Source organism: Labrus mixtus, chromosome 6 (assembly GCF_963584025.1).
Source record: "Labrus mixtus chromosome 6, fLabMix1.1, whole genome shotgun sequence".
NCBI classification, from domain to species: Eukaryota; Metazoa; Chordata; class Actinopteri; order Labriformes; family Labridae; genus Labrus; species Labrus mixtus.
This window is the reverse complement of record NC_083617.1, coordinates 21,391,480-21,403,880: the sequence shown is the minus strand read 5'-3', so window position 1 is coordinate 21,403,880 and position 12,401 is coordinate 21,391,480. Positions and strand designations below refer to the sequence as shown.

General features: G+C 39.5%; 1 protein-coding gene across 2 annotated transcripts in view; it reads left to right on the top strand.

Annotated features, from left to right (window-relative positions):
• The window catches only part of psda (pleckstrin and Sec7 domain containing a), a 59,857-nt gene that overhangs the window by 26,235 nt on the left and 21,221 nt on the right, over nt 1-12,401 (top strand). For both annotated transcript variants that reach the window (XM_061040433.1, XM_061040432.1), the window contains 4 exons: nt 9,214-9,411; nt 9,502-9,582; nt 9,764-9,876; nt 10,874-10,932. In XM_061040433.1, coding sequence (XP_060896416.1) covers nt 9,214-9,411; nt 9,502-9,582; nt 9,764-9,876; nt 10,874-10,932 — 451 coding nt within the window. The remainder of the gene's footprint in view (nt 1-9,213; nt 9,412-9,501; nt 9,583-9,763; nt 9,877-10,873; nt 10,933-12,401) is intronic.

Here is a 12,401-nt window from a genome sequence, read left to right as displayed (position 1 = left end):
GATTACTGAGAGTCCATTGATTTCTGGAGGTCATGTGACCCTCAGGCTTGGCCTTGGGATCCTCCTGATAAAGGTGGTCTTGGTTTCTTTCTGGGTTTGGTTCAGTTTTAGTGTTAAACTGCTTGAAGTCGGCGATCTGACTCAGCAGTAACACAGCTCTGCTAGGAGGCTTTGCTGTGCATCACTTCAAACAGAATCCATAACAAACCTCCCTGTGTTTTTTCTATGAGTCCAGAGCTTTCTGCTGAATTCATGTCCCTGCAGGCATAGGATCTCTTCTGCAGTTTCAGAGGAAGTTGGCTGTTAAAAGTTTGCCTCTGAGCATCCATTATAGATCAAGCACTTGTTTCACAGTGAAGCCTGCGTGGAACATGTGAAACTGAACTCTGTTCACCACCGAGCTGCTTCCCTTTTTTAAACAAATTTCATATCAGAGAGTACGATCAGAGTTTTATGAAGTATCACTCATTTGATTTTAGCATTTACAAGTCCTAAGAACATTTCCTGTTACAGTGTTCAGCTCTTTGTGTGGCATGAGACAGAAGTGACGGTGAATTAACATTAGTCATGTTGAGTGGAGCTGCTAGCGAACAGCAGTTATAAACACTCACTTTGACTCCACGTCTGTTTCTTTTTGGCCCCAAGAAAGCCGACAGCATTAATCGTTTTTCTCGGGCCTAAAAATGTTTCATGTTGACATTTAAATGACAAACTCCAGTGAAAGACTGAATTATGTCTCCTCTCTTTCAGGAGACTGTTCAAGTGAATTCAAGCCATTTGGCCCTGCATTGTGAAAGCTATTCTATACTGAGATACTGCCTACATTCAGATGTGGCATTAGAAATGGTCCTGACAAAGTGAGAATGATAAACATTTGCATCTTGAAGTAGTTCCTTTGACATTCTTTGGACTTTTTAATTGAAAATGCATCATCCCAAAATCTGTTAATCTTCGGTATTCGTTTAGTTATTTGCGTGGCTCAAATCCTAACACTGATCCAAGCAGAAAGGTAAAGTCAAACTAATTTAGACACGGCTTCTAGAGAAGGCAGTGAATGTCATCTAGCTGTGTGCGCTTAAGGTTCTGCCATGATCCAGGCATGAAAGTGTGATAGTGTTCCAACATAAAGTAGCTGAAAGGACATGTATTCATGATGTGTTTGACACACTGGATTAAAAATGAATGATCCTGCTCTTGAACATGTGTGAGGCAAAACGTCTGCTCATGTTATGGTCTGAACATAGCATCAGGGAGGAGGTTGGGGATGGATGGATGGATGAATGGATGGATGGCCAGACAACTGGAACACGATAGTTTATTTTGACTTAATGCCATAAGTATGTCCTGCTGGCTCAAGTGCTCCCTCACCATGGCATCAACAATGTGCATCAAGTCTCCTACAAAGGGGCTTATTCTTTCCTTTGATGAAAACTGTGCTGAACAGCTGTTAAAGGGAAATAACTGAACCCTTTTAACCATAAAACTATGCATGTGTGAGCTGTTTTAAAAGTCTTCTGAATGAACCAAAGACTTGGGAGCTTATAGCCACAGACAGGATGTCAGACTATGCTGGGAGACAGACCAACATGCTGTCCTTCTTAGTCTCTGGATTGAAAGATCGACAGTAAAATAAATATAGAATGACACCAGACATGTACTTAAAGTCTTGACAAACAGAATAATAAATCCACTTTGATCAGTTAGTCAGTCTGGCAGTGGTTTGGATGTTGGTTGGTTGTGTGTTGTGGTTTCAGACTGGATGAATGGAAACAAACAGTCTAGTTTTTACCCTGTCCTTGGTCCTTCTCTTTCTATGTTGTTCCTTGTTTGTTCCTGTTTCCCATTTTTCTCCAGTTTCTTTGTTTTGATTTCTGACTCAAATTCTTCTGCTCTCTCCGTCGGTCATTTTTTGAAGCTTCTCTCCCTGGTGAAATGGCTGAACGTACAGTACAATTTTTGGTCTTTCAGGAAACATCCAGCTAATAGCCCAAAATCTCAAACTTTCCCTCATACCTCAGTTTCAAATCTACACCACTAATACGTAGTGTAACTGCGAGTACATTTGAGTATATTCACCTATATATCAATGCTACGTGTAGTTCAACAGAATCAAAATATCAGCAAAAGAGCAGAGAACAGCATACTGACAAACAGAAAACATAATGCAGCCGTTAATAACGTGCACTGAGGTCGTAGCGGTCGCCTGCAGACAGTCAATGCACCGTGCAGCAGTTACAGGATATAAACGTCACTCCCCCTCACATTGACTTGAGGTGAGTTCCCCCGGATAATATCCTGCTGCGTTTTCACATCAGCCCTCTCAGACTTGCTGCGGGAAAAAATACTAGGGGGTCTGGCAGGAGAAACTCTGGGTGAGGTCCGAGTGAAAAATTTGGCTGTTTTGGGTTCACACTTTGGGTTTGGGTGCCTCCTGATAATATCAGGAGTTTTCTGCAAGTGTGAATGCCCTATAATAACATTTTTTTTGTTCTGAATGGATACAAATGTATCCAAACATATCATCTCAAATTCAGTCAACTTCAAATTTTAAGGCAGCCTCATCTAGGTTTTTATATATATATATATTTTTTTTTTTTTTTTTTTTTTTTTTTTTTTACAATTTTTGTAAAGAGGACATAAACACAAAATATTAAGTTAAATCAACATTTACATTAATGTCTCGTTGAACTGACAATTAATTATTTACCAGAATTAACTGTTTTTAAAGTGCACATAGAAATATTGATAGGGCATTGACCAGGCACTATAGAAGCCAGAGGTACAACAGCTAAAACTTTCTTTTTCCATAAGCATCACAATTCAAGAAGTAAATAGTTGCCAGACGTCTATCTGCTTTGAGACCATAACTTGATTTTTCACTACTTTGACTTCTTCTAAAAAAGGGAAATTCAAATATTTGTTATGCCATGTTTAGTTAGTTAAAGAAGCTTCAGAAATGTCTGGAGTCATCAATCTGGAGAGTTATCTGTTGAATTAGTGGAAGTAGCCACTCCAGCCAGCGTGGGCCGACCCACAGTGGCTGCTGCGTTAAAAAAAATAGAAAAACAAGAGTTTCCTGGCGTCCTGTTGAGTGAAGCTCCCTGTCTGCTGGTGAAGAAGTTATTTCTGTCCTGGATGAATGGCTCCTGTTGGTGGAGGAAGGACTCGTGGACAGAAACATCCGGAGTCCGGACTCACATTAACTTTGTTCCCTAACTTCTCTACACACACACACACACACACACACACACACACACACACACACACACACACACACACACACACACACACACACACACACACACACACACACACACACACGGAAATACTGATGTCACACCAGAACCACTACTTCTCTGGGTCATATGTATATTGGCAGTGTTTGAATGACTTTCATTTATTTGAATGTGATTGACAGGTTCCAGATTTTAGAGCAAATTAACAGGACTGCTCTTTTAAAGGAAAATGTTAATTCCAAATATCATGAACAGGCCATTTTATACTTTAGAGCCTGACTGCTAGAGCCCATATGGGCTTTTAACAGATACATGGGTATGAGCATTTATGTTTTCTTGTACTACCTAATAATAATGAAAAGAACAATGCATGAGCAGATTTAGATATGTATTCATCTTGTAGTTTTTCTTGCAGAGTGCGCTTGAATACTGATACTCTCTGCACTGTCTGCAGCTCTAATACAGTTATTTGTTTAAGAAAGCAGACTCCCGAGTACCTTTTGAACATTCAGATAAATGGAAATTCCAGTAAAATTCTCTATTTTAATTTAAGCTCATAAGCTGTCTATTGGTAACAGATCAGTAAGATGTTTATTCTCTTTTGAATACGTTTTGCTCAAACGGTAAAACTTAGCTTAGCATAAGAACCATAGTGGAAGGAAAAGGCTGGCTTAAGAAAAAAAAATCAACCTACCAGCTGTAAAAGCCACTTTATTTGAACATGTAAAAGAGCCACTTTAACATGTTTGAGGATAGTGTGCTGCAGTGTTTGTTTTTTTAGTGTCTTCCTAAAGTTATCAGTTGCAGTCTGAGCTAAGGTAATCCTGATGACATCACTAAGTGACATAATCAGGGATATTTTCTCCTCCAGTGAAACCTGCTCTAATCGGAGTACTGATCAGTGGAGATAACTCACTTTTTTGTGTAACTTTAGAAGAAGACATATAAAAAAAAAAATTAAATGAACTTCATCATATCGACACGACTTTTCCACATATTTAAAATAAATGTTTACCTGAATCACCCGACCGAGCCTGATTCACTGAAGGGAAGTTGGACTTCATGAAGGGAAGTAGATGGAGACCTCGCTGTGTTTCACCACTTCTCTATTTGTCACTCTCATTCACCACTTTGACTCATTTCCTCTTGATGTTGGAGCTATTTTTTTTATTCTTTTAAAAAGTCTGTTGGTTTAAAAAAAAGAAGGTTGATATGAAGAACAGATGATGGAGAACGGACTCATTTCAACACCAACAACAGATAGGTGCGTTATGCTAGAAAGCATTGTCCTTGGCTTGATTAAGTTAGATTAAATAAAAATGTATTGATGCAAAAGAAACACTAAGTTATACTGTAAATAAACTTCAGTATGTGAGGCTGCTAATCCAGAGCTACGTCTTGATAACAGAGGAAATGATGGAAGAAAAGTGTAACATTTATCAGTAAAGATTATCTAAGTATAGCCACGTGGCCAGTGTTTTACATTTGGTTTGGCTTGGATGGTAGGACAGATTGAGCTGGTTGTTAATCATTTGTCTATCAAATATATCTCAGAATTGAGGAACATAAGAGAACTGTTCAGCCGTTTGTCTGTTAATGAAGAGTGGAAACGGTAAAAACTGACAGCACAAAGTTAATATAGAAATCCACTTTTTTCACCTTAAATGTTTAAAAGTCCATGGTCTGTTTTGAACAGGGACTCTTTCAAAATGTTGTATTGTTTGTTGATAGCAGCACAGTGTTTTCTGCCATGCTAGCAGCTCTGTGCGGTTAGTTCTTCCTAAATGCTAATATGAATGACTCGCTGATGTGTGTTAGTCATTTACAATGTTCTCAAAGTTCTCCAAGTTAGTTTAGTTAATACGCTTGACATTTGATAGTCAACATATATTTGCTCCCAAACACCAATGTAGGGGCTGCAGCTCATTGGTAGAGTGAGTCATCTCTGAATCAAACGGTATTGGTTCAATCCCCAGTCTATTCTAAATGTTGAATTTTCATTGGGCACGGCACTGAGACCGAAGTTGCTCCTGAAGGCATAGCTATCATCGTGAGAATGTGATTAGTACTTGAGAGCAGCTGAATGTAGCAGCCTCTGCCATCAGTATATGTGAATGTGTATGACAGCAGTCTGGGACATATAGTGTAAAAGTTGTTTTTGTGATTAGAAAACTAGAAAAAGTGCAGGCCATTTACCATACATGTGCATAGCTGAACATCAAACAGAAACAAATGCACACGAGTTAGCTTAATAGCTAGTGATCAGCAGCAGTCCCATAATGCTACTGCTTCCAAGCCGACCTATTACCTTGAGTTTTTCTTTAAAGGTCAAATATTATACTCCTTTTCAACAAGTTCTAATAAGTCTTAGAAGTCCCCAAAACATGTCTGTGAAGTTTATAGCTAAAAATCCACTCTGGTTAAGTTTATTCCACAAATATGTGACCCTTAAAGGAAGAATGTGAGACTCTCTGATCCAGTAGATGTCACCCTTGAGCTCCAAAACCAAAACAAACTGCTGTTTGGCGACAGCTCCGCTATTCTAAAGCATCCGCTCTCCTCCAGCGGCACACCTCCAACCCCTCTCCACTCACGTTCGCACTAAAGGGGTTGTCAATTAGAACACACCATAATTAAGCACCAATAAGAGCAAGTGGCGGACAAGATTCCTCGGCCTGAGCTGCACTTGCCTGTGTCCTGAATTATTATGTTCACAGGCTAATGTTAACACACTTCAGGTTAACTCATAGCTTCATAGTGCACATAAATTGACACGGAATGACCGTGATCTAAACACACATACATGACGTCCAAATAAGCAGTGAATAGGCTCTATTTCACTTCTTTTCTCTAGTCCTTCACTAAATCAGCTTTAGACGCAAGGCCGTCCCGTCCGTGTACTGTATATATAATGTAAACACGTCTTCACCAGTAAATCAGCTGGCAGGACTCTCGTTTCTCACTCACTCTAGACAGGCATGACTCAGAGAGACATTTACAGAGGATATACTTGATTTCTGCTGTATTTATGTGTAAAATGTGTCACATTCTTCCTTTAAAACGGAGCAAATGAATTTGATGTATAACTGTGGTGGAAGGTGTAATATTGCCAGTGTATGTCAACGTGACTATGCACTTCATTTTTTCACAGTCTATAACCTCTCAATGCCCTGTCTGGTGGATTAAAAGCTAATGAAAGCAGACAGAGGGAAGGAGCTAAAGCGAGCATAATCTTATAAACTTATTTGTATTAGATGAGGTTTTCTCAGATAAGCAGATTATATTAAGGAAATGGCAATGAAGAAAACTCATTGGCTTCTTGTTGAACATTTAAATTGAGTGTGTAATAATTTCAGCGCTGTTTGTCAGACAAACTCATCACATAGTGGACGTGGGATGTAAAAGTCATTACAAATCATCCTGAAGAAAACATGAATGTCTGAAAAAACATGTTATTCTTGAGATAATTCAGTTAGTGGCTGCTTGCAAGGCTAAAACAGAACTTGTTCTAGTTGTTCCATTGTTGTAGCTTCTTGATGATTTGTATAAGAAATGTAAATTGCTAAGTCTACATCATCATCAAAGCCTTGTAACATTTAGCTGCCAGCACTTCCTGTTTGCAATGTTACAATGGAAACATTTAACAATCTATTAGTTACTGCTATTAAAAAAGTCAAGGTTAATTCATCTATTTTGTATTGTTCTCTTAGTTTTTGCTTTCTTTTTGTTGTTTCCTGTCAAAGCGTCTTTGAGTATTTAGAAAAGCGCTATATAAATCTAATTTATTATTATTATTATTATTATTATTATTATTATAATCCTAGAGGCTCCGTTACACCCACAGTCTATGGTTACACAGTGTTTTTCTACTCTCACTCGCTTAAAGGAGGAGGAACTTTAGTTCTGGTGCAACCTGCACGGGACGAAAACGGAGTGACACCATCTGTCGTGCACCAGCTAAATGTGCCGTCTGTATGCTACATTGGCTCCATATTTACAGTCTGTATGGCGGTAGAGGGACACTGCTGCAAAGCTTTGTACCCACCGAAGAAACGAGTGAAGTCGGCAGTATGGGGGGCATTTTGGGTGTACAACAATGACCATGGAGTTATTCCATACGACGTCCGTAATAACCTGCCGGAAAAAAAGTTTCGGCTACGGTGTCTGCAACAAACGTTATGCAGCATCTGTGAGATCCCCGCCTAGCACGACACGTGTGATATGTTATTACATACAAACTGAGGGACAGTGCGTTAGTGGCAGATTACTCACTGAAACATCGAGTTGGTCAGGAATTCACTGACAATAAACGACGTAGCGGTGTGAGGTTGGCTTCAGTTTGACGTAAACAAACAGCAGTGACTGCATGTCGTCTATCAGACACTTCAATGTTTCTCCCTCCCACCTGTGTGCAGTAAACGATCAGCATTAGCACAGGTTAACATACCAGGTCGAAGGATAAGTAAGGCTTTGGCTGCATTTTTTAAAAAGGGGAATGCATAGCTAAGATGTCGCTTATATTGAATATCAAAGATACACAGACTTTGTCTTGTGTTATTGTCATTAAGATTCATTGTTGAACAGTTTTAAGTGAAAATGCCAAATAGAAATATTTTCCAAAATGCTTCCAATTCAAAGGGAGAGGTGGACTTTCTTATTTGCCGTTATCATTTGGTACTAGATTATTTGATTACTTTGTTATTTCTGTTTTTAAAAAGTAGCAATGAAACACTTTTAATTTGCTAAAGACCATATGATTTTATACATTAGTAATATGAAATGTGTGCAAAATAATCGTGAATCGACAATCACTCACTTTCTCTCTCTCTCTCAATTCATATTCCAATAGCTTCATTGGCATGAATGTGTACATATATTGCCAAAGCATATAATAACAAATAATACAAACACAGTTTGTGATTTACAGTGTTGTGACCTTAGACCTGAGATGTTAATTTTCTGGTGATGTTGTAGATCTCTCAGATTTTTGTCTGGTTCAAACGTTCATGCTAATATTAACAGAATGACTGTATGACTGAGTTCTGATACAAAGGGCTTCAAAAAGCTTAACCATGATGCTATTAACCATGTGTGAAGCTTAACTAAGTAAATATTCAGGTAAAGGCTTCTTATGTTTTGCCAGCAGTTGATGTTAATTTCTCGAGTCAACATGACAAAGTGTCAGATAAGCATCTCAGTTAGGGAAGAAGCTGTGAATTTGAAGCAGCAGGAAAGGTCCAGTTTACTTAAACATCCCCCTACAAGTTATTAAAACATTCGAAAAAATGCTGCTCTTCATAAAAAATGATTACTTTAAATATTCTGAAATTTACATCAACATGTTATTCATTCAGCAATCCAGAATCTAAGACTTCACCTGACGGACACAAGATGCTTCTCACTTTTATAACTATTCCATTTTCAGCCTTTTGTCTCAAGTTTTCACTGTGTGTTACGATGATGGATCCCAAACTAGCTGTTATGTCCTAACATTTGTCATTTTCTTCTTTATCGTTTACATTATTCTGCACAGTGAAGTTTAAACATGATCACAGTGACCAAACACATGTTTGATCTGAGGTGGGACGGGGGATGTCTGAGAGTTCAAACAGGAACACAGCGGTGAATCTAAACTCCAGATTGCACTTTCAAGCGTAAACTACAGATATTCTGGGATCTGACACAGAGAGAGGGCTCGGCCCTGTTACCAAACAGGAATGGAATGGCTTGGCTGTTGTGGCTGTTGGCATTTGTAAGTAATGACAGAACTTGAATGCGAAAAATAAACTAACATTTGAACATTAAATTAGTGTAATCACTGTTATTTTTTCCTGGCACGGTCTACTTCAATAGAAGAACTCTCAGTACAGGAACCAGAAATACTGTTGCTTTTGTTCCTCCGCAGAACAAAAAGGAGACCTGAAGGTCCAGAAATAACGTGTGAATAAAATATGTATATGTGATTGTCTTTTTCCAGGGAGCGCCCAGTGAACAACCTGCCCGAGCTGCTGTACCCGCAGGCAGATGTGGCAGAGCGTCTGGCGCTCGGTGGTAGCGACGATGCACTGGCAAACGGCACAAAGCCTGACCTACAGGCAGCAAAACGTCTTGCCAAGCGGCTCTACAACCTTGAGGGCTTCAGGAAGTCTGACGTGGCTCGACATCTCAGCAAGAAGTCAGTGTGTTTGTTTGTCCTTGTTTCAAACACAACATGTCCTAATAGGGAGTTACTATAATCACTGTTCTGTCTGTCGTCCGTCTGCAGTAATGAGTTCAGTCAGATGGTGGCAGAGGAATATCTCAGTAACTTTAACTTCAAGGGTCTGACCATCGATCAAGCACTCAGGTCAGTTCTGCTCTACTTTTTATTTGAATAGATTACTAACTAACCCACATGTTTTCCTGGTTGAATCATCATAACAAGTTCAAGAGGCCTGCATCAGATAAATCACAACAACTCCCAGAGCTCCTTGACTGTGTGCTGATGACCAGTGAGCAGGTTGATAAACACGTTTTTGTGTTTTCAGGACATTTCTGAGGAAGTTTGCTCTGATGGGAGAAACTCAGGAGAGAGAGAGAGTCCTCGCTCAGTTCTCCAGGAGATATAGGCAGTGTAACCCAGAGAGTGTGACCACTGAAGGTACCTGTCTGTCTCTTTCATCTGTCTCCTCCTACCACTCATCATAACATTTATCTCCCCGCCTGTCTGTCAGTCCCTGTGTCTGTCTCTAACCTGTCTGTCTCTAACAGTCTCTTACATAACTGTCTTTAACATGTCCATGTCTAACCTGTCTGTCTCTAACCTGTCTGTCTCTTACATGTCTGTCTCTAACCTGTCTGTCAGTCCCTGTGTCTGTCTCTAACCTGTCTGTCTCTAACAGTCTCTTACATAACTGTCTTTAACATGTCCATGTCTAACCTGTCTGTCTCTAACCTGTCTGTCTCTTACATGTCTGTCTCTAACCTGTCTGTCAGTCCCTGTGTCTGTCTCTAACCTGTCTGTCTCTAACCTGTCTCTTACATAACTGTCTTTAACATGTCCATGTCTAACCTGTCTGTCTCTAACCTGTCTGTCTCTAATCTGTCTGTCTCTAACCTGTCTCTTACATGTTTGTCTCTAGCCTGTCTGTCTTTCACCTGTCTGTCTCTAACCTGTCTGTCTCTTACATGCCTGTCTCTAATCTGTCTGTCTCTAACCTGTCTGTCTCTAATCTGTCTGTCAGTCCCTGTGTCTGTCTCTAACCTGTCTGTCTCTAATCTGTCTGTCAGTCCCTGTGTCTGTCTCTAACCTGTCTGTCTCTAACCTGTCTCTTACATAACTGTCTTTAACATGTCCATGTCTAACCTGTCTGTCTCTAACCTGTCTGTCTCTTACATAACTGTCTTTAACATATCCATGTCTAACCTGTCTGTCTCTAACCTGTCTGTCTCTAACCTGTCTCTTACATAACTGTCTTTAACATGTCCGTGTCTAACCTGTCTGTCTCTAACCTGTCTGTCTCTTACATGTCTGTCTCTAACCTGTCTGTCTCTTACATATCTGTCTCTTACTTGTTTTTTACATGTTTATCTCTAACCTGTCTGTCTCTTACATGTTTATCTCTAACCTGTCTGTCTCTCACCTGTGTGTCTCTCAGACAGCGTCCATACTCTGACATGTGCTGTCATGCTGCTGAACACAGACCTCCATGGAAATGTAAGTCACAATTTATTGAATTTTTTGTTATTTAATAATCAGCTTTTTGTGTAAATCAAAACAGAGCATCGAGAAGATCGCAAGTAAAATAACTGCAGATTGTTATGTTTTGTGTTATTTTTGTTAGCTAATTATCAGATCAGCGGATAAGCATGATCATCAATTCAACGAAAAGTTCTATTTAGATTGCGTACAGGAGTTTTCTTCCTGAGCTCTCAACCACTCATCACTGTCCTCCTGAGCAGTTAAAGTGTGCCCCGTTACCATGGAGATTAGCTCAGTGTTGATATTCACACTGAGTGATCTCGTGATAATTAATCTGAGTAACATCACAGTGTGAACTCTGCACAGGCTGTCACTGAAGTCATGCCACTCTGGTCAACTTGTTTAAGGAAGAGGTGACTGTTGCCAAGGCGACAAGCTGTCCTATAACACGGAGCAACAGTCCTGCACACTTCCTGTGTGTGTGAGTGAGAGAGCAGGCGTGACACTGTCACAGCTAAGACACAATCATGTTTATAAGTTCTTAGTTAAATAACATGAAGGTCAGCTGACTGTTCAGCCTCCTTTAGCAGATACCAAACCAAAGTAAATAGAAAAATATTGTATACTTTGTGTAGTAATCTTCTAATAAATTGTTTATTTAGCAGAAGAAGAAGGAGAAGATTCCCATATAGAGAACTTTTCATCCTTTAATACATCACAGATTTAGAATTATTTATGTTTTAAATAGCTTTGGAAAAAAAATCATGGAAAAGTTTTGAAAGGAGATGTGATAACACAACTCTGTGTTTCTTCTATGGATGTACTTTAAGATCAGATACAGGATATTTCCCTGCAACACTGCAAATTTGTGTCTTCTTACATTAGGAGTAGAAAACAATTGAATTAAAGCCCCAACTTGTGAGACATTGTAGCATAAAGCGGACCAGACCTCATGAGATTAAATCAGATTTTCTCGAAATGAACTCAAGCTTACCTATCACATCTTGAAGAGCTTTAAAAAGCAAAGATGTTTTCATGCTGCACAGCGGAGGCTGTCGCTCAGTAGGTAGAGTCGCGTCTCTCAACCAGAAGGTTGGGGGTTAGATCTCCAGCTCCTGCAGCCACATGTCTGAATTTTCTTGGGCAAGATGCTTAACATCAAGTTGCTCACGCTGTATCAATGTGTATGAATAAGATTGTTATTATACTGATGGAAAATTGACATCAGTCTGTGAATTGGTAGGAGTGACCTGTTGCATAAAAACGCTTTGGGTAATCACAAGACCAGAAAAGTGCTATACAAGCTCAAGTCCATTTACTATATCCATTTACCATTTACCATGTAGTTGGTATCCACCTGGGTAATCCTGGCATCGATTGTTAGCTAGCAGGTCATCAAAGTAGCTTAAGTAGCTGCAACTGTTGGTTTAGTTTATCTAGTCACAGTAACTAGAAAAAGTGGTGAATTTCAAAGAGCAATGGGC